At 36.0% G+C, this 23566-nt stretch overlaps 1 protein-coding gene across 22 annotated transcripts in view; it reads right to left on the bottom strand.

Moving 5' to 3' along the window:
• PALLD (palladin, cytoskeletal associated protein) overlaps positions 1–23566 on the bottom strand; it is a 192978-nt gene that overhangs the window by 123527 nt on the left and 45885 nt on the right. For 19 of the 22 annotated variants that reach the window (XM_021271782.4, XM_021271781.4, XM_021271780.4 and 16 more), the window contains 6 exons: positions 7470–7648; positions 5087–5153; positions 4360–4465; positions 3413–3487; positions 1238–1379; positions 867–890 (listed from right to left, as the gene is read on the bottom strand). In XM_021271782.4, the coding sequence (XP_021127457.4) occupies positions 867–890; positions 1238–1379; positions 3413–3487; positions 4360–4465; positions 5087–5153; positions 7470–7648 (593 nt within the window). Of the gene's footprint in view, positions 1–866; positions 891–1237; positions 1380–3412; positions 3488–4359; positions 4466–5086; positions 5154–7469; positions 7649–8345; positions 8487–16734; positions 16846–23353; positions 23517–23566 lie in introns of those variants that run through there. The other 3 variants (XM_072037309.1, XM_038178621.2, XM_072037297.1) reach the window with 3 other exon arrangements.

Consider the following 23566-nt stretch of genomic DNA (forward strand, 5'->3'; position numbering starts at 1 on the left):
ATTCTGCTGCTAAGCCCTGCAGTCAAAGACTGTCAATGCAGCTCCTCAAAGTTCAGGCCATGCCCACATTGCAAATGTTCTTCAGTTCAATGACACTCTTTGGGAATACCCAGATCTCAGAGAACTTTTCTGTTTTATCCTTCTTTTCCGTGATAAAATCTCCTTCTAAATCCAAGCATATTCAAGCACAACTAGCCACCCTCTTAAAGCCAGGCTCAGACCCTACCACTGCCTTCCTTCCACCTGTTGATTGACTTAGAAACATTAATGCAAAGATCAAGCATTCTCAGCCTTTCAGCATCCACTTATTATTAAAGAAACTAAGACAGCACATAAGGGCAAACAGCAGCCAGACTAAACCTGTAGTTGGAAGAAGACTTTTTGTTTGCTGAAATATAGGAGTTATCTTGCAAATCGGCTTCAAAAAATCAATGTGCCTTTCTTTTGGAGGGTCAGATTTTACTTGCATCTAAGACAGCTCATTTCTGTAAAGCTAGATTGGCAAAACTAGCATTTAGTGGTTGGGTGTTATGAAACTCTTCTGAGTACAATTTGGGTAATGGAATTTTGTGGGATTTTTTTCCCTCCTCAAGAGCATGCAAATTGCTCATTTTCTAAGAATAAAGTTTGCTTCAGAGTTTAGGCTGTGGGGCTCTCCTGGCTGGTCTAAAAGGAATTTACTGTTTAACTAATAAAGGAATTGCTTTAAAGCACAGCGTAGAGTATGGAAGGTGTGATAAAGAAACATTGTCTTTAAGGGGGTTTCATATTACCAGTGCTCAGCAGAAACATTTTTCTATTTACAGCTTGAATACAAACTCAAAGAGCTAGTGAATCAAGAGATTATTTTTTCATATGACTCTTACCAGGTTCAGTTGCAGATCGTGGCTCTGCATATCACATCACAAGAAGGGGAAACAAACAAGAAAAATGGAGTTAGAAATTACAATAATAAACAACATATTATTATAACATCCAACATCCAATATATTGGATGAACATATACTAAAATTTTGTAAGCAAGTATAAAACCTTTGCAGACACATTTCAAAATATGTATGACTAAATGGTCTGCTGGTAGCTATAGTTCAATTATTACTACTAGCCATTAACCATTATAATGTGAGGAAGAGAGGACTCTATCCAAAACTCAGTCCTGATAGACTAATTTCATGATAATTCCACCCCCCTAAACCTGCCTCATATTAAAAGTAGCCCCCTCAGATTATTGTCTTACTTTTTTGGAGAATTCTGAAGTCTGGAGAATCTTGAATTTCAATGCCCTGTCGAAACCACTTAACATGAATGGGAGGGGGTCCTCTGACCCTGCATTCCAACACCACTACCTGTCCTTCAGAGGCTGTGGAGTTTTGTAGCTCCTGAAATAAAACAATCATAATTCAAATGAACCAGCAGTATTTTACATTAAATAAAAATATTTTCTTCCCTTTGTATTTCAACTTTATTTCTCATTTTATTTTTTGCAATAGTTCTATGAGAATTGCTTTCACTCTGATTACATTTGACTAAATAAGTTTTTTCAAATACATTCTTAACATGACTAAAGATAGAGAAGGTGCATAAGTATTTAATTCCTCATACCACAAGAAGCAGGCAGTTACGGTCTCATCTTTCATTCTTTATCCACAAAATAAATAAATAAATAAAATTCTGCAGCTAATCAATGCACACATTGATTGACTTGGTTTGAGAAAGCAGCTTTGCTGCTTTCAGGTCAGCCTCTAGAACAGAATTGCTTTTCTTTTGAGCTATTTATAGCCATCCAAGCAAAATCAAATGACACAAATAAGATTAGGATATATTAGCATGTGTATGTGCACCTTCTGAAGCAACATTATGGCTGTAATAAATTCTTACATATGTATGAAAGAAAATGCAGATCTATAATGGAGATCACAATGAGAAAGGAGAACCACTATTTTAAGTAACAGAGTTGATGGGAGACAGTCACTATTTTTGCCTTTGTTATCTATCTGCAGATTATAAAGCAGTCTGTCTTACTCCCTTTCTAGTTTATTAATATAGTTTTAGGTCTTGGTGGTGCAGCAAAGCATTTGAACTTTGGTCTAACCTCAGAATTATTGCTAGTTACTATTCATAGATCTCTGTTTAATCAAATTCATAAGAATTTTGTAACGTGGACAACTAATTTTTTTGAGTTGTTCCCTGAAATTTATATAGAAAGAAATTTGTGTCAGGAAGCTGGATGAGTATATTTTTTGTTGTTTACATATGTTTTTTCATTCTGTAAGAAAAGTGATTTTGGTTTAAACCATTTAATATTGGATTTCAGAGACAAGAGACCTGAGGACTGGGAGGAAAGAGGGGGGTTTTTGGTAGTTTCTGAGAGTGGGCTAGGCTTCTTCTATTTCCTATTCTTACTAAGATGTTGCCTGCCTGCTGACCTTGCAGCAACCACATTCTCTAATTCCTTTATTCACTCTCTTGAGGTAACTGCAGTTATATGCGCAGAACTCCAAGGAATAGAATCAGACCTTTCCTGCCATGAGAAAGGGATATGATGAATCCAAGATGGCCAGTTCGGAACAGGGCTTATATTTATTTTAGGCAAAATAATTGCTGTTCCACATTAACTTTCAGTCAAATTGTTTTTATGAAGTAATAAACAGAGAATTTTTATTTATTCATTTATTTATTTTAAATTTCAACTTTAAAACTTTAACAAATAGTTCCTGCTGTGGAAAGGATGGTCTAAGGGTACAATTAAAAGCGTGTTTTCGATTGAAGTTGCATCTTAGAGATCAGGGAAATAAGCTGATCTTTTTGTTGTTATGTTTTCCTACCCAATTCCTAATTCTAAAGTTTGATTCAGGATGAATGTAAAAATAAATATTGACTTAAATAATTACTTAAGAATTACTGAATAAAAAATTCCCATCTAGCCAGTCCACGTTTTATATTTTACAAGATACCCCAATGAAGAATATCTGATTTATTTATTTTTTAATTAACATAACTGGGTGGATTTTTTTTTTCCTAAAACAAAGAACAGTAATTGTCTTCATTATTTGTTCTGTCAGCTAAATAAATGTTGTGAATGACGCTATATCATTATTATGATGTGCAACTGGTGACTACCTCATTTGACTTTACAAAATTTCTCAATGGAGAACAGTCATGGGCATAAGGCAAACCCATACAGAATATTCATGTAATTCTTCTAGTGATTTTAACAGGGTAGAGGCATACAAACTTCATTGTGGCAGCAGAAATGTATTTTTTAGGGTCATTAATACCAAAAAGGACCCACCTAGTGAAAATTGTACAAAAATTTAATGTGAGCAAAAACTCCTGTTTTAGGATATAGTTTTTGATATTTCCTTCTGGACTATATGAGTATGATATAAAAATAATGATGGAAAAAAAATACCTTTGTAAATATAGGTGCAGAATTGATAGGCTTAGATCCATCCAGACGATGCAGGTATGAAGTAGGACTTTGGACCTGCAAAGAAATGCAATACTGTAAGAATGCAAAGAATGATGCTTTGAATAATATGACCTGCATATACTTATGCAATAATAAAAAATTCTCAAATGCACAGTCTTATTACGGTGTTCTTATTATAGCACACTTGAATGACATCACTATTTCTCTCTGTTGTATTTCTGATATCAATATGTTTCTGTATTTCCAATGAGAACTTTGTACCCAAGTGTCTTTGCCTTGAAGTATTTGTGTGTTTTATTCTTCTTAATATCATTCATATAAGTCCTTTGCACCAAAATGTTTTTGTGTCTCCTGTTATTACATCCCTCAACTGACGTTGTAATAAATAAATCAGGGTACCTAAAACCTTATCTAGTTTAATCAAAGAAAGAGAAAGTAATTTTAACATGTGCAGTCTAACAGCGATTTTTTTTATTTGCATTTACTGATTTACATGTAAACCTCTAGGTCATCCACAGTATCATTAAAATATACCATAAACTAAAGAACATGGATTTTCCAATTTCTTCTCTAAAAGGCACAGAGAAATGATAGTAGTATTTAATTTAATAATCAAGTTACATTCATTTGCGATTTAAATGAGTCACTATTAAATGATATCCTCTGTAATTTTCATCATCACCAGATGTCAGCTGCTCACATTCTGTAGTGATACATGCTGCATAACAGTCCATATGTATATTTACTTTTATGCCACATTCACAAGACAACTATCTGACTTTTAAAAATCGTAATTCTTAAGAGAATAACATAAGTTTACAGTTCAGTGGTATCATTCATTGAATTGACAGAGTTTTTCAGGACTTACAAATTTTGAAATAATTTTTTAAATACTTCTAATTAAAAAAAAAAGTGTCTAAAAATACCTGCTGACTGGGCACAGAGATAGGTTGAATTACAGCTGTGGTGACTCCAGACTTTGGTGAAGAAGGTCCTATTGTCAAAGAAACAGAAGTGGTTTTCTTTTGGGCCCTGCAGAAAACAAACAAACAAACAAACAACATCAGACAACTTTGTAAATATGAAATCAGAATATGTTACTTAGTAACAACTAAACCAACTTGTATTTTCTGCATCTTCAATACTTTTATTCAAACTGGTGCTGATTACATACTCATATCTGTGTAACCGTCTTACATTTTTATTTTGACTATAAGGCAGTTATATATCTGATTATCAGTAAAAAGATCAGCGCTAGAGAAAGCTTGAGTAGAACACAATCTTGGGCTAATTTATGCTTTCATAGTAAAAAGTACTCTTAAAAGATAAAAACTTAAATATATTTTGTTTCTTTGATTCTAGACCTCTGCATATTTCTCTGGAGGCACATGGCTAGGTGGTTCCAAACAAAGATTTGATTAACAGAAATTACTTCTAAATATGAAAAGTTGATTAGCTACATGAGTTGTCAGTAAGGGTAGACTTCTCAGAGAATAAACACATTAATAAAGTCTCATATCACATGAGATTAGAAAAGACAAGACATACACAAATACACTCCAGATGCTTATTCAGATGTAAAACTACCAAAGATTTTCCAGTGCCCCTCATTAAGAAAATTTGAACAGCATTGGTTTTACTTTGCACACTTACTGTGGCATAGCTCCAGATTTTGATTTGAAAACTAAACTTTCACTCTCTGAATCTGTGGAACTGGCACCTGGAAAAGAAAATATATTCAATAATCTTTTACTGATGTCTTTGATATTTATATTCCAAAGGAAAAACTGTGCATTTCACTTCAAGTGACATGTACTACGCACCATAAGTAAAGACCTTGTAATATAGTGTTGAGAATTCTCTGTAATAAATTAATGCAGTTTTTATCTGATAAAACATTGTAACTATGTACTTCAGACAGTTACAGAAATCATGTCCATGTCAATTGCAAACCACATTTTCCTAGGCTTTTAGCTGTATTCCTTGAAATAAAAAAAATATATGATGAAAAAACTACTCTACTGGAAATGTACAATTTTATTTATTTGAATGTACTCTTTAAGCTTAAGAAAACATATGGCTTATATACAGATAATAAATCTTCAACCTTAATTAAGACTACTAAGTATAGAAAGACATTTCCAGACTAAACTTGCTATCCACTATTTCCACAGTTCAGACTATTTACATTGATCTATGCATAACATTTACATACTGGTGTTCCTTGCCAGTGGAAGTCTTGATATAGTGTATGTGTTTGGAAATATCTTGAACTCACTTGAAGAAAAGATAAGAAACCATTTGTGCCCATTGTCTTATTTTTTTTTAGTAACAACTGGGACTTCGAGCAATATTTATTCTAGACATTTATGCAGTACATATCATTCCTCGAAGGATTTGTGCATAAATATGCATAACTATATTTGTGATACAAATCATATACAATATGCATAGCACAGCATAGCTGGCATAGCATAGCACAGGGCAGCATAGCATAGATTGACTTACAGTGAAACAGAGCTTGAACTCAGGGACTCAAGTACCCCATTAGTTACAAAGTTTAGGCTACAAAAATCAAAGCAATAGGTATGACAGAAAAGGTAAGAAAAGAGAAGCAATGTCAAGTGAGCAAGGTAAATCTGTGTGAAAGTATTTCTCATGAGTGAAGGATAAACAAGTCTTGTGTGGTTAGGGTTGCTGTACAGCGTGAGGCATCAAAGTCATCAAGATTATTAACATACAATACATTGTTTGAATGACAATCTGCTTCCCTTAAAGATCATAGGGGAGGAGCCTAACAGCTTGCACAATTAATTCTCTCTTTCAAAGTTAAATCTAATAAATCTTCAAGACAGCTCTTCCACACAGTAAAAGAGCCAGATCTCAAAAAATGATTTTTTCTTCGCCATATCTCTCTTCCTAGCTATCGTGTCTATAATGCTGCTTCCAGAAGTAGTGCTGCTACTGTATCTGAGTATTTCTGTAATCAACGTTCCTTCTTTGAAGAAAATATCTTACTAGAATCCATAAACTTCTGAAAAAGCCTTGGGAATTTTGATATTATTATCACAGAACACAGTTCTGAGCATAAGAGAACAAAAGGAAGGAATCCCTATAAGTAATGCACTTTTGTCACTTTCAGCTCAATTATAGAGAAAAAAAATGCTTTATTAATCAAAAACAATTTAATCATTTTGTAATAGTATCATTCAGATTTGCTACACATATTTGTTACATGAATTTGTTTATCTTTTCAATTAATTCCTTAATGAATTTTAAGTAGTTACAAAAATGGTAAAAGAATAGACATTACTAATATCAAAATATTTGAAGATATATCAATTGAAATAAAAGTCAGATTTCAGTTAATATAATCATGACATAATACAATTATTCACATACCAAAAAAAAAAAAAAAGAAAAAAGAATTTGTAACTGAGACTAACTTTTTTCAGAAAAAAAGAAATCTTGCATTATGACTAATTTTGAAGTCAAGAAAGATTTGGACAACTACTAGCATTTGATTCTGGACAAAACCAGTATGACTGATTTATAATCTGATTTTAAGTCAGTGTGCTGAATATGAAGAATTACAGCACATTCACCCATGACTGAGGAGGACTCATTTGGGACTGTCACATTTAATTGCATTTGGAGGAAGTTCAGAACTGACAACAGAATTACTGTTATCCTGAAAATCATAATTGGTAGAACTAGTCAAATCTCTTATTTACAGAGGCCATTTAAAAGCTACCTTATAGTAAAAGCGCTGCTTGTTCTTACTTTTCCATTTTTAATTTTCCTTTTACACCAAATAATCAGTAATCTACCCACTGACGCTTGGAACATCCATTGACATATCTGAATTAATATGATGTGGTGTTCAAAACATTTAGCATTAAAGGAAGGCTGGGAAACACCGTACAAATACCACTAAAGCAAATGCAATCTTAACATGCAGAACCACTATCAGAAGTAAACTTCAGCTTTGTTATCGTTTCATGTATGTGTTGTATCTTTTTATTTCACCTCTTACCTTCAATGAATATTTCAGCTGATGTACTATCTGAACCAAGGGGATTTGAAGCGAGACAAGTATAGCGTCCAGTATCGTCTTCAAAGGCTTCTGCTATAATTAGTGAATGAAGTCCTCCACTTCCAGAATGGATTTGAATGTCAGGAGAATTCTGGAGTTCTTTTCCTTCACAGAACCATCTGTAGCCCACACACATTTAGAAAGACAAAGGAAAAAAAAAAAAAAAAAAAAGAACATTAAAGATTGGTTCAGGCTCATCACACAAGAAGACACTACACTGCTGCAAAAATCTAAATTGCTATTGAAAGCAGCACATGGTGCTTTGAAGTCTTTAATGGCATTTGCAAAGAAATAACTTGCTGGCTTCAAATTTCTTAAAGAGGCAGTGAGACATTTCTGAGTGTAAGTAAATTGTACACACCTACAAATTAGAACTATTCCCTGTCCTATTCAGGTAGAATCAATGCTTTCTCCATATCCCATGTACCGGCCTGCTTTGACTGCACTCTAATCCATTTCAATTGAACTTGTTTCATCTTTCGTTCTAATACTGACTGATTCTCCACAGAGAATGTTTGATTTTTGTCTATCATGCCCAGTCAACCTAATATAATCACATGGTACAGATTCCATCTTGCTAAACTTTAAACAGATTTAATCCTGCCTCAGAGTAGGAGCATAAACTGTTTTCCTAGGCCTGGATTTTTATATATACATAACACATGCTCCCCTATAAAAAAGGGTATACTCCAGCAAAAATGCTGGTTTCAGGTATAGGTAAAAATAAATACATATCTAGGGTGATTTACTGCTACATAAAAGCACAGCCTGCATTGTTTATGTTGGAACAATAAAGAGTTTGCCAACGGATCCTGCCTGGAGAGCTTGTTCCTGTCCTCAGCCTGCGCTGCTGCCATGAAGGTACCAGCTCCCATCTTTTGCTGTTTGATTCTCTCACATCAGCTACTCCTGTTCTCATAGGCTTCTTAACCCATATCCCCAGCAGCCCAGCAAGTATGAGAAGTAGACAGGTCTTTTTAGCATTGGGTGGCTCTTTTTTTTTAAAAGGGCTGCCTTGCATTTTTGTGAGGGCTGGTAGATCAGTGAGTCACTGAAGGAAAATAGTTCGGGAACTGCTTTCCTGCCATTTTCAAACTTTCCCTGCATCCTGAAAACAAATTAAACAAAGTAACCCCAAGGAGTTACAGAACTGTCCCATACCTATTTAGGAAAAGCTTGCAATGCTACAGGATGACAGCATGTAACAGCAATCAGCAAGCAGCCTTGAGAAATGAGCTGCCTTACTTTTATTGCTCCTTTTTTTTTTTTTTTCTTTTTCCTTCTAGTAAAGTATGCAGAACTGACAGAAAACTTTTCACAAAACTCTCTTCTGAAAACAGTAGACTGTAAAACTTGAAAATTCGTGTTTATTTCAGAATGCAGAGTTAAGAAACCTAACAGATTTGCACGTAAGACAATTCCCCTTAATGACTCAGAACTGTGGGCCAGCCCTCTGTGTTTATGAACAATAGGCCTTTCATTCCTGAAGGCTAAAAAAAAAAATAACAGAAATGTTGATAGTGACATTAAAACCATATGTAATTCTCTTCTGTAATTAAAAGCCCAGCAAGTTCCTTTTCTGCCTCTTATTGTGCCCAGAAAGTGCACACGAAGTATCATTTTTGGAAGGAACTAACAAACTTCCATTTGTTTACTCAGCAGACCCCTTTGGCCTACTTTTACAACTGTTGGGCTTGGAGACCAATTTATTCTGTCAGCTCAACTGCCAAAATTAACATTTCTCTCCCCCCTCCTCCCTGTCCTTTCCTCTCCTCATCACAAGCCCTCCCTCTCCCAGTGCGAGGACCTCTGCTACTATTTCTACTCACTAGACCTTCAGAGGCCTAACCTCCGGGAAGCCTTGCCTAAGTTACAGTTTAAGCGATATGCACAAGAGAGAGGTTAATTCAATTTCTAGACAATCACAGACAAGAGCCTGTAATATGAGGCTCTACTCAACCATTGGTTCTATTTTTCTTTCCTTCCCAGAAACATCCTGCAAAGGAAACCCTCTCCTCCACGCTTAATTATTTTCTCAGATCGATCCCATCTTAGTTTCATGTATCTTGGGCGGCTTTCCACTCTCTCCCAAATTCCACCCTCACAAAATGTTGAAGAAGCTGTGATAAGCACTTAACCCTAAAATAAAAAGCCCATGTACACATTTTTGTCAGGTGATGTTTAACAAGCAAGCTGCTTTCTCTGGAGGGCAAGTCCTTCACGCTTCCTCACTTCATGCATGTCTGCAGCTAGCCTCAAGCAGCAGACCCTGTTCCTCAGCTCTTGTTGGACTGAGCCTCACTGCAGCACGCCAGTGACATCCCACCAACAGCAAGCCCCCGCCTGCTACATCACACACTGCCTGCCACACGTTAGACTAACACGTTAACTATGCCATGCCATACAAAATTATCTCAGCCATCATTAACGTGATGCCTGAGGACCGGAAAGCAGGCCCGAAGTTTGACTGCACTGCTCATGGTGGAAAGAACCACTCACATTCCTAACGTGGATGTGTTGAAATGAGGAATACTGGAATAGGTTTAGCTATATTCTCTTTCCCTCTCCAATTGTAATTTTTTTTCTTGTTTATCTACAAGTTGATAGAAGGAGAAGATTAATTAATGCAAGTTGCTTTTGGAGATTATATCAAAATTAAGTGAGCAAGAAAACACTCAACTGAAATATCCTGCAAGAACTTGCTAGTTGCCAGTTCAGTTTACCACAGCTTATGAAAGAAAAAAGAGCTAGCTAAGAAACCTAAATGAAGTATTTTTTGGCAAAATGCTGACTAAATTTTAATTTTACATCTTATATATAAAGCACCAAATTGCTATCTACAGGCCTCATCAGCCCTACTGCTATCACTTTTGGAATAGTCATGGTAAGAAGATTCCTTAAGACTGAAAAGGGTTCAAAGACCCTTTGAGGCATTTTCTCTTTCTGGAGAGGGATCACCAAAGCAAGCAACAAATCACTATCAAAGAGAGTGTGAGCCAAAGAAACCTGAAGGACTCGTGGCTAAACACAGAAAAACAGCCACTAAGCAAGTCTGACAGGAAAATGCTAACCGCGACAGCATTAACTCACGTCCAGTCTATTCCAGCCTACTGAACCTTGAGGGGATAGGAGGATTACCATTTAGGTGTGAGAAGTAATATTGCTTCTGGAGAGCCAAAAAGCCCCAGTCCAAACCAAAACCAAAAGACAATGGAAGTAACACAGGAATAAATCCACTGCCCATGCTTTGCAAAAAAGAGAATTCTCTGTATAGAGGACATTGGCTTAAAGATATGTCTATATCACAGGTTCCGGTTAGCAAAGTACAGAAGTGATCTATTCTTTATGCCTTTGAGAACCTACAACAAAGTGTGCAGACAGAAATGAAACAGACAGAGATATTTTTGCATATATGTGTACATCGCAGAATAAGGACTCGAGCTTGCATCCTAGGTTCATCCCTGTAGGCCATGTTAGCATTCATGCAAACTTGGAGAACTGTCCCCTTGAAAAAAAAGATCAGTAAGTACTGTCAGAAGAAGACAAAAAGATCAAATAAAAGGAATATACATTTTCTGTAACTGGAATTTGCTGTACCAGTCATTAACACTTGGGAAATTTCAAATTACACCAAATTTCTCTGATCTTTACTTCTTTCTTCTTCATTCTCTTTCCCTCCATTTCTCTTCCTGTCTGCATTTGCTCTGTACTACTCTCTGCCTTTCCTGTTCTGCAGCTATGCTTAGTTCTGACCTACGCTGTATCTCCTATACATTAATATGATAGCAATTAAGTATTTAATGCAGGCACTGAAACACAATCACTAGACTGGAAAGTCAGTTCTCCAGGGAAGCAAATCAGAGCTATGTTGGTAGTGCGGGAGCAATGGTTAAGAGACTTGCTTTTCCTGACTCAAACTCTATTTAGCTTTTCCATTGGTTACATTATGGGATGACAGCAAAAACCAGTTAGCTGCCAGGTGAGAGGCAGTTCATGCACACTAACATCAGGTAGCAATTCACACAATATGTCTTCCGTTTTCACTCTTCTTTTCTTTATGCCCTCACAACCTCCATGTATGGAAATACATACAAGCACGTGTGTCTGGGATTTTAATGACTGTGAACAAAATATAAACAGAGCTGAACAGTACACTGACTGAGTGAGCACCAGGGCCTTAAGAAAAACAGTTCAGGGTTCTCTCTAATGCATAATCCTGCTGGAACTTGTGTTTTTGGAGAGTCACTGAGGAATAGAGAGGTTTTCTTTTCTGCACACTCTTAAAAGTTAATTTAAAATGGCAGCTGAAGTGAAACTTTAAGATATAGCCTTAGGGAAGAATTATAATAGTGAACTCTGACCACTACAAAAAGTGGAGAGAGATAAGTTGTGAATTAAAAAGTAATTTTATCCTTAGTGGTGTTAAGTATGTCCAGCAAGGAAAGTTAAACTGAAATACGTTAACATTGCAGAACTGGCAGAGTCAGCGTTCCCATCGCTACCCCATGGAACTTCCATTTTGTGAAGTCTCCATTCAAGTTAAACTGTCCAATAATTCCTGACTGTAAAACATCACTACTTAAAGAATCATTATAATATTTTTTGAAAAATCATATTTGTCATAAGATTTAGAGTCCAGTAAACAGATAATTTCAGATGCTTGTTATTTACACACAGCTTTTTTTTTTTTTTTTTTTTTTTTTGAACTGTTGGTAAAACAGTATTTTTATGCCTTTTTGTAACAAGTTATTTGTAATGGAGCACCCTATTCAAAACAATTGTGAATCTATTAATAGTATAAATTATTTGAGTGAAGATATTTGGAACTATGACTACATCTCTTGGTAATTCTGCACTGAATTTAAGGTTCAGGACAAAATTGTCTGGGAATATCAATCTTTTTTCCTCCTTTTTTAATTTTTAAAGGAATTCTTACAGTAGTCCTACTTAGATTCATACATTTATTTTCTTATTGGAAGTCTTAAAGATGGGGCCTTAGTGTTGGAGAAACAGTAATTTAAAAAGATAAACTTTTTTAAATATTTATAATAATTTGACTCTACTACAGAAAACTACAGAGAATGAGTTAAAGATACAAGGCTATTGTAACTCAGTAAAATTTAACTGATAGATTGAATGTCTCTGTATTAAACCTGCATTCTTATAAAAACCTAGAAGATATGCATGATACAATACAGTAATGGAATAACTGAATGTAAAGGAAAAACCAGGGAGATTTAAAGAACAAAACTGAGTTATATTCCTTGTCTACCATGAACGAGTTTAATACTACTTTTTTCTTCATTGAAGCCAGAGATAATATACCATGATGAAAATAGCTTTATTTGGACAAGTAATCCAAAACTGTTTCCTTGTGATTAATAAACTGTTCTGCTATAGAAGGCTGTGCAAGAGGTTATGGTAATGTTCTGTTCACTTATGGCTACTCTTTGCAAAAAGAAGTTTTTTTTTAAAAAATGGGTATGTAGATTTTTTTTTTTAATTCATTTCATGTTAAATTCTGTGATTATAAGGAAAATATTTAAATGTTTAACAGAAAACCAATGAAAGTTATCTAACAACTTTCTTGTTGAACTGGCTTCAAAGCCTTGTAAATACATTTATGACATAATGCAAAGAATCAAGGGAAGCGACGCATGTCATCCATGGTATTCTGGTGCCGGGGCAAATGGCATTTCACAAATGCATCCAGTAGTATCCAAATGTGAGATCATATTTCAGCTAATCCTGATTCATCATGCAGAACAAAGGTATCTATGCTGTTCTTACGGAATAAATAAAGTTGCAGGGAGGTAATCTTTCACAGGCCAAAAAGAAAACAACAACAACAACAACAACAACAACAAAAAAAGTCAATATTGAAGAAAAAGCTTTTAGGTTTTCTTCTCTAACCAGAATTAACAAATATCTTATGTTTATACACCAACTTCTTCTAAAACTTATTGTGTATTCTGCAGTCAGCCTTCATGTAGAAAATAACAGAATGTTGAACTGTATGCTGAATTACTCCTATTCCGTTCCTGAAGTCCAAAGTTTAAATCTTACCTCACATCATATTTTATCTTTGCCCTTTGCCCCAAAAGATTTATCTTTTTTCCTTATTTTTGCCCATCACCAAAACACGGAGTAGCTTATTACTCTGTATGTTTAGCTGCATGTTTTTTTCAAAACAAAGGTCTTGGCCATGTGTAGGTATAAACCATAGACTTCACAGTTTCAGAAAACTTACACAGAACTTTCTTTTCTGTATTGGAGCACAAGTTAGTGATATGTTCCTTTCAGAAGCAGCAATTTAACTGACAAATATGTGTGGATAAATAATTGAGCTCCTTCTACACGTGGTTAATCATCAGATCAAGGAAGAGAGAAAATACTGTGCAATTTAGTTACCAATTATGTAAAGCAAACAACAGACCTTTTACTACAAGCATGTTGATTATTTACCACTCATGCAGATAGTTATTTAAAAATAACAAATCCTTCTCATTTCATTGAGTAACTTCTATAAATAGTGAATTCATACCCATATAAACTCAATTTTTGTGTGTTTATATAGATAAATAAAATGCATGAATAAGTGCTTGAAAAGGAAGACAACAACCTTGCAGATATTAAAACCAAGAATAATTCATAGACAATTTAAGGTACTAAGGTTTTCTTGCTTTTATCTATAAGATGGACATTTTGGAGAACTGTTCACTCATCAAATAAGTGGTACTCTACTGTAGGTTAATTTAATGAGATTCTTTATAACAGTAATTTCCTTCAGTTCTACCTTACTGTAGAATGGGTGATTAACAATATTTAATGTAAAAATTTCCCTCCATCATTTTATGTTAGACAGTTCCTTGACACTTTGCTATTTTCTGAAACATTATTTTGATTTTGGAAGCTTCAACTCCGTGGGAAGATATATTCTATAATTTTTAGTTTGACTGAGAATGAGTTCTTAACAACTCAACTATACATCTGAGAAATAAGTTCTATTAAAAATGGGCATCATTGCTGGTGGACCTGCTTTCAAAGTATGCAAGATGCATTATCACATTGAAGACAGGGATTTCAGAACAAAGCCATGATTTGGGAATTCCTAAAACTCTCCTGAAGTGGCTTTTGAGATGAAGTGTTGCCTGTGAAGAGATGCCTAGAGCGTCTCCACACAAACTTAAGAAATGGTTCAGCTGTCTCAGAAGTTAGCTGAGCTGAGGAATGATAAGTTGAAAGAGTCAAAGGGAGAAGAACTGCATTCCTCATCAGAAGTCAGAGTAGGGCACCTTGCTCAATTGAAGAGTCAAAAGAACTCTTAGGCTGTAGCTCCACCACAGCTACAGCTTTGTACAACTACACCACAACTACAGTAATGAAAACACTCGCTCAATGACTTGAATGGTTGTGCTTGAGAACATGTAATTTTTTCAAGGCTTTGTTACATGGTGTCATTGAAATAAACTTACTTCAGAAAAAAAGCCAATACTGCCTCACGGCAAAATAAAAACATCTGCAAACCCTCTGGGTTTCAGAGTTAAATCAAAAAATAAAAATTAAAAAATGGATTGTAATCTGAGTCTTCCATTTGTAAAATTGTTTAAAATGTATTAAAGAGGAAAATTCTTTGGCATTCTGACTCATCTATAAATGCAATTCTCCGTAATGCTTTAATAAAAATAAAACAAAAACCAAAAATCAGGGCAGGAGATACAGAAAAGGAATGTTCATACAGTAGTTTTGTTGTGCATATATCTAGATTTCAGAATATTTTAGTCTAAAATCCATAGGTTCTATGAGCAGTGAGATGAAGAATTAAAGTATTATTACAAATTAAAACAGGCAGTGTACATGCAGATAAAAATGGACATTTTAATTTCTTTACATTTTACACAACTTTCTATTTTTTTTTTTTTAGGTTTCATATTTCTCTCAGATTTTTTTTCTTTGAAAAAAGTTATATATTTTTATACATTTTTATCTTCACTGCAATATAGGTAATAGCATGCTTCCAACCCAAATAAACATGGAAGCTGCTTCCATGTATCAAAGCACAAAGATGGAATGGTTCAAGAATGAGTAACTGCACTCCTGAAGTCTGACAATAGCTGACTGTGCAGTTCTGCCCCTGGTATTATCGTAGACGCTTACATTTTTTTTTAAATATAATCTAGGTTTAAATGATTATCACTTACATCCCTTAATTTTCCACACTTTTAGAGTTTTATACTCTTAGATGATTACCACAGAACTGTGAAATTCTCTATATAGAATTCATCACTGAACAATTGAAAATAGCCAACACGTGAAACACACAGCATTTGCATTTAACTAGTTAATGTATAAGGAAGCCCTGTAGTTTTAGGGCATGGAATTCCAGATACTGAGCAATAACTTCTTTCTTTCTGACAGGTAATTGAAGTGAACGTTTTTGTACAACTTCCTTCTTGGGCCTGGAATATCTTACCCTGAAGTCAAAGAGTGGTAGACATTATCTGCATTTCAGATTGTTCCACTAATTCATTTGTCAGTATGTCAAGCAGCCCCCTTCATCTGGTGTCTGTAGTTGTGCCAATAGAAATTGATTTACTTGCTGTTTTGTTTCATGAAAAGATTATCATCTCTTTCCAAAAAATCAGAATATAAGATTTCCAAAGTAGAGATGCTGCTCCATATTTTTCACCCTCTGGCTAAAGGAACCCTTTGCCACATTACTACTTGCAACAATGCAGGAAATATAACAAAAATTTTCTCTCCAAAGTGGATTCCAAGGATAATCCAGAAAGCTCTGCCAGTTTTGTTTTCTATTGAGCTTCCTCAAACATTTGTTTAAAAGAAGTTATAGCAAGATCTCTCACACATTTTGAAATGCAGTCTTCAAATGGAACCAGCCCTGTATGAAGAGCTAAAGGTGGAGGAAGCATGTCAGAACAGAGTTACAGTTCAGTTCATCAGAAGAAACACATGAGCATGTGGTATTAGAGATAACATCCCACTTCCATAGCAGTCTATTCTCAGCCTCTGAGTGTGCTGGAAAAGCCAACGACAACAGCATACTACACCTCATTTTATTCCACCCTTCCCTCCCCTCATCGGATCTTGCCATCATGTTAAGTCAGACATACCCTTGTGTATTTTCACTAAGACCATTCATTCACCACAGTTTCCCAGAGTGTCTAGCATGTGGCACCTATCTTACCGCATACGAGCACTGGAGCACCTGGTAACAGCAGTCTAGATGGGATCTGACGGTTCAGAGGAATGGTTCCCTCTCACCTATGCATGTGGCAGTTGTGCAATGAATGCTCTTTCTTCCTGAGGCTGCCCAATAAAATGCTCCTCTAAAGAAAAGCTCTGCCAACAGGACTTTGAGCACTGCAACAGTAATGGAGCATGAGGTAATTAGATATGTTTTATTACTGAGAAACAGAGGTTAAGCACTTGGTCCATGGTCACCCATGATATGCAAGAGCCGGGTCAGAACCTAGTTTCCACTGCCTGAACTTTAAGACCACCTTCCAGGTGCTGACTAGGTCTCTAGAATGAGAATAAATTCTGATCTTGCATTACCAGATGTAAAGCCATAAAATTATTATTCAGCCTTTTAAATAATTGATCAGATTAGAATGAGCAGGCTGATGTAAATTATTACACAGCACTGCATGGCAACGCTTGGAAATTATTCAATATTGGAGCTTAATTCTTAGGAGTCTGTTTGCCTGTTGTTGAGGAAGGGCTTGATATGGCTGACTTCCCTTAATGCTGAAGGCAGTTACACACATAAACCTTCAGCGTGCACACCAAATAACTGCAGCTACATTCACACAAATGGCAGGTAGCTTCCCTTGGCTAACGTACACCTAGGCTTACATCAAGTTACCACTTCTAGTACCTGAAAGGAGATTAACATGATCTCAGAAGGGAAGAAAAGAAAGAAAACTAGAAGCAGTGATGTTACAGTGGGTTAGAAAAAATAAATACGGAATAATCATATGTAAAATGCCAAACATTTTTTAGACCCCAAGAACTGTTGAGGCTTGTAGGATTAACACAATTGCCTGTCTAGCTGAACTGGAATGCATATTGCCTATAACTAAAATACTGCTCTTTGTATACTTCCTAGACCAGAAAAATATTTTGAACTAGAATACTATAATTATTTTACCATGTGTATAAGGGAACCTCTTAGAGAACTGCTAGGTATAATAACCTTCCAGTGGAATAATATTTTGGACTTGGAGGGAAGGACTATAAAGAGTTAAAGAGTAAAGAAAAAGATGGAAAGTTACGAGGAGAAAATTGCATTTGCACAGTTTAAATTTGATACATAAGGTACATCACATTTAATACAATTGTGGTGACTTAGTGCTGAATTCACGGCTGGCAACACAGACACCCAGGAGTTCACAGGAGAAAAAAAAACAACACAAGAGCAACAACAAACCACTGCATAAGGAAAACTTATTGATTTGCAGATCAACAGTAAGCAAAAAGAAACCTTTATCCAGTGTACATAATCTAATTCATACTGAAAACATAGAAGTGGCAACTGCAGAGCTTTCAGGCTTTCCTTCAGAACTGGCAGACATCTTGCTGGAGTTATGAAGGGTAGAAAATTATCATACCAACTATTAGGTGTATTGCAGTCCCTGTGCTTTTTATAGGCACAGCTAAATGATCCCTACAAAAGACAATTATCTACTTTATTGGAGCTGAATAGCTAGGCCCTTTTATTCCCATCTGCAACATTAACTAAATTATACCAGATACAAAGTGAGACCCTACGTGTCCAATACAAAACTGTTTCGTTCTTCCACGGGTGCTGTTCCTACCATCATCTCTCTTTTTCTGTGTAACTTCCCAGCCAGAGTCTGTGAATACAACTCTGTTGATTAGAAGATAAAATACTTAATTCATGCAGGTCAGGGCAGTAATGTAGAAGCTGAGATCAAAGGCAGAAAACTGTCAGCAGTTTTGTCAGTGCCTTGCATTAAGCCTGACAGCAGTCAAATCGACTTAGCGAGGCTCAGGCTGCAGAGATGGGCATTGTCCTGCAGAGCAACCCAGGCTGCAAAGAACAAGCACCTCAGCACTCCTCTGACGGTGATTTTCAACAGTAGCAGCACGTCTCAGGCTGCCAAGGGAGGGGACTTCTGTCACTGAAGCATTTGAGATTATGATGATCTGTATTCACGGTCTGCTGCAGGGACGCTGATGATAGTTCACACAGAATGCTATACGCTAATGAATACAGACACAAGAGGTAACACTGATCTATTTACCCATCTCTTGACTGTAACTATGCAGTCAAAGCATGACTTTGAGTCTGTTTCATGTATTTACAGATCACAAAAGCAGCAATCACACAATTAGAACAGATGGTTTGGCTGAACTTGCTGGTGTGTGACTTAAAGCTCTATGTAACAATTTCTGCTAACGATCACCACAATTTTCATCTCCTGTGCTTAAATCAAAGTCCTCATTCAAGTGCCCTTGAGACTACCAAGAAAACCAAAATGTTTTTTCTGTGGGTTTGTGTGAGGCACCTAACAATGTATACAAACATCTCAGAAAAAAATCCTAATGCCTTGGTGTACGCAAAAAATCGACTAGCAACTATTTATACTTTGGTTCTTAGTTTCAATTTTAATTTAAGATATTTATCTTTCTATACAGTGTTTTTTAAAGTTTTATTTATTTTCAACTTTTTCCTTTATTTTTCATATTTGCTTACTAACCCAGGAGCCAACAGGAACTAACTAGTCAAGGCCCAGCAACAATACAGCTCATTTGCACTATTTTTAAATGGTTAACATATTTGTCAAATTTTGTTCTCAACTTATGGATGCAGTCTTTCCCAAATATGCTGGTTTACTTCACCTACACAGATAAATCCTGCTATATTGCACATATTCCTACACAGATAAATCCTGCTATATTGCATATATTTTTAATGGCATTGGCTACTTTCTTCATATAAGGACAGATGGATTTTTTTGAGAAAACTGTTTGAAAAGAAATTGAGAAAAGAAACTATTAAAGCCAGAGCTAAGGTCACTTATATAATCATAGTATTACAGTAAATAACCTAGAAATTAACTTTCTCTTAATAACACATCAGTATCTAGAAGAGTCAGGGAAGTTTAGACACTGCAAACCCACATTTGTAACATCACAACTAATTTCTAACCCTGATGGTGTGGACTGAAGCTATAAGCCTTCTGAATTCAATTTCCACCATTAACTAGCACAACAGTACACCAGCAAGAGTAATTAGACCTGTTCTGATTCATAATATATTGTCATGAAAGACATTTTTCCCAGTTCCTGGTGAAACGGCTTGGTCTCTATGTAGCCGCAGTCATCTTCACAACTGTTCTTTCCTTGGATATGCAATTTCCTTCTATTTTATCTCAGAGGTAGGTACAACAGCAGGCATGGTAAAAAGTCACCCATTACAAGAGCTAAAGTAGGATTCAAAACGTTGGATTCCCAGATAACATATGTGATGTTCAAGTACAAATACAGCATGTGCCAAATGAAAGGGTCCAGCTGAAAGAGCAGATCAGAGGAAGGAAAGGGTGGGGAAGGAAAATCGACTGTCTTTGGAGCTTCAGTTCTCCCAAAGGCAGCAAAACCTATGCCACCATTTCCTCAGCATCCTTCCTTACACACAGCATCCTTGTACCAAAATTACATAGCCCAGGCAAAATGCAACCGGCTTACTTGGCTTATGCAAACAGATACCTGTCCTCAGGGTTAACCCCTGCAGTACTGTGCACTTAAAAACTCAAAGACTCTTTGGGGGAGGGCTACATTCACCACCTACATTCATCCCCTAACTAATAGTGATTAACTGATATTAATGATGTTCAGCACCTACTGAGTACTGAGTTAAAGCTCTTTACATGCTCTCACTAGCTGCAAGACACAGCAGGGCTCTCACCCAGCACTTCGGTTCCAGCCTTATCAAACAAGCTTATATCCATGGTTTCCAGCTGCCAAAATGGCACGGTCCTGAAGCACACACCTACCACCGCCACGTCCTTGTGTCACCATCTGTGTAGCTATGGCCAGTGCCTACTGGCTCCAAACATTCATCTCTTCCAAGATTCCTCCCACCTGCCAACACGTCTCAAAGCCAGCCATGTCTCAAGGCGTACCATGTGCATTTTTCATAACCATTATGAAAACAGAAACATGAAACGTTATCAAAAGCAGTTTTCACTGGAAAATTGAAAATTCCATAGGAAGCCAACAGGTCAAGGGTCAGTGCTCAAATCTGCTTTAAGGTATATTCATTTCTGTATTGACTGGAATTTATATATGTGCTTTCTATGGCCCACAGAAATCCTAGAACTCCTTGATCCTTGTTTCTAGCCCTTTTCCATCTTGCCCCTCTCCGCTGTTTAAAAAACTGACCAGAGAGAGGGGATCTATTTTACACATGAGCTGGGCAATGCAGATGGTGCCAGCGTTACAATCAGGAAAGCCTGGTCATTAAGTAAGTGGTCATTAAGTTTGGCAAGAATGACAAATGTTAGTCTAGGTACAGATTAATACCCATATGCCCTTAACAGCCCTATCAAAGCTGGCCTTAGAGATGTCCCAAAGAACTGAATAATTCAGCCGTTATATGAAAACACCTGGCTATACTATGCAGCAGAGTCCTACCACCTCCGCTTCGCTGTATTTGTGAAGCACCGAAGTACCTGGAATTTGTCAAAGGCTTCAGGCAGAAGATGCCCTGTTTAAGACCAGGCACCGTAAGGGCCGTGCTTCCTTTTCCACCTCCCCCGGTAGAAAACCGGGGGGTTGCATTGTTTTATCCATACTACAATTAATGTTGTACTGTGTGAAAACAATTCAGGTTGGTTTTAAGTATTTCATGAATGTTAATACAGCAAAACTGAACAATGACAGAACACAATAAGACAAAAGGGATAGAGATTTCAGGGTGCATTTTGGCCTCTGATTAATTGTCACAACCATTATTCAAAAATACTAATAGCTTTCCCATCTGCATTACACACTTCAAGGTTACAAACAAAAAAAACTGCAAGAAAGTTTTAAATATTTCAATTGCAGTTTATGTGAGGCAGAAATGAACTACACAGTGGTTCATGAACACTGGCTAAAGGGTTTTTGTTTGTTTGTTTTAGTTTTTATCATTTTTTTAAATTTAAAAAAGCAGTTAAGAAAAAAGTTAGTGTCCTGTAATTTAGAGAGAGAAATACATTTAAGCAAGAAACTATCTCAAAAGGATGTACACAGCTGTATGAATTATTATTCTCATTTTTTCCCCAGTTTCATCAAGATATATTATCTACTTAATATTATGTAAATAAAGACAGTAAAAAGGTTATTGGTTATTTGTTATTGTATTTGCTGTTACAGAACAATACTTAAGTACAATTCCTAGAAAATTCTTACAGCACTACTGTAAGAACTGTTCTTCATATTTGCTTCATCTTCCAACCAGAGGATTTTTCAATGTTAGAACTTTTAATCTTTTTTTTTTCTTTTTTTTTTTTTTTTTTCTTTTTTTTTCTAAATGTGAAACTCCGTGGATTTGTTTTCCTATTTATATATAAAAATTCAATCACCATCTAAGAGTCACATCCTAAGGGTGGCACATCCAATGTGCAACAGCCACAGTGACAGGAAGGTTGTAGGGAAGACTCAGCAGAGCAGTGGCTCCGTTGGTAAAGTACAACAGCCAGATGTGGTGGAACTTAGCAGTGCCTCAAGGGCAGAGATCATTCAACGCAGGGGCTTTGAAAGCAACGGCAGTCTGTCCATGGGCCTCCATGGACAATGAAAGCCTTCTATCAAGTGCTGTACATCAGTTTATGGGAAGAAGGATACAAGGGAGAAGAAAGGACAATGAGAGTATTGAGGGATGAACAAGACTGGCTTAAGACTATTTCAGAATAAACAATATACATAAAAACAAAATAGTATTATAAAGTGTTTACAGAACAGATTACTACAATTTCATCCTCCAGATTAGGGATATGCTGTATTTTAGATAATTACAACAGATACCACCTAGAGAAATTAGTTATGCCAGAATTTTCCTTACAATACCCATGTAATCAGAATGGTAAATTTGGAGTTAAGACATAGGAAAGGTCTTTGTTTAGAATTAAAGCAAGACTGATACACTAGTGAACTATACAAAATGAGCTGGTGTTCAAGTTCAGGATGATCAGAACCTTGAGGACAAAGAATGGATTTTTAGAAGCACCACTGATTCCATCTCAGAAGTTAAGTAGAACTTTCAGTAAATTCAGGTCATCCTTAGCCACAATAAAAACACCTTCTCTTGAACATCAGGCTTACATTAATTTCTCTCTAGTGTTTTATACATATCATATATAAATTATAAATTATATGTATTAAATTAAATTATATTAATTTTAATTTACATTTAAGTGTTTAAATATATAGACTTCTCACTCCTCTTCAGAGCAGCCCAAAGTGTTGGTTTTGTAAGCAAGCAATTAAACCATGTACAAACAAAAAGGTCATTGTCCTTCGTTTCTACTTTTCTTACGTTGCAGAATTTATTTGGAACTGAACTTATTTAGTGTGATTTATGACAGGGAGATCTTCCCTCATATCTATCCCTCTCTCTCTCTCGCTCTAAAATCAGGCCACCAGTTCCCCTCTAACATCCAAAAGAATTCCTGGGATACATTTACTGTCATGTAAGAGAGAGGAATGTTTGTATTCCATGCAAAATATTCAAAGAAGCCATCTCTCCTTTTAGTCAAAGGAACATTAACAGCTATGTGTTTTAACCCTGACCTTACCATTAAATGCCATGATCCCAACTCAGCCTCCAGGCAATTAAAAAAAAATAAATCGTTTGAGTATATCCAGCCAACAATTTCCATGTAAAAAAAAAAAAAAAAGTTTAAGTTGGAGCCATGTGGTCTCAATCAGGCAGTAAAAAACTCTCTGTATGTTCTTAAATGCACAACTGCAGTATGCCCATAACCTCCCTTTTAAATCATCTTAACCAG

The sequence above is a fragment of the Anas platyrhynchos genome, chromosome 4 (genome assembly GCF_047663525.1).
Source record: "Anas platyrhynchos isolate ZD024472 breed Pekin duck chromosome 4, IASCAAS_PekinDuck_T2T, whole genome shotgun sequence".
In the NCBI taxonomy this organism is placed as follows: Eukaryota; Metazoa; Chordata; class Aves; order Anseriformes; family Anatidae; genus Anas; species Anas platyrhynchos.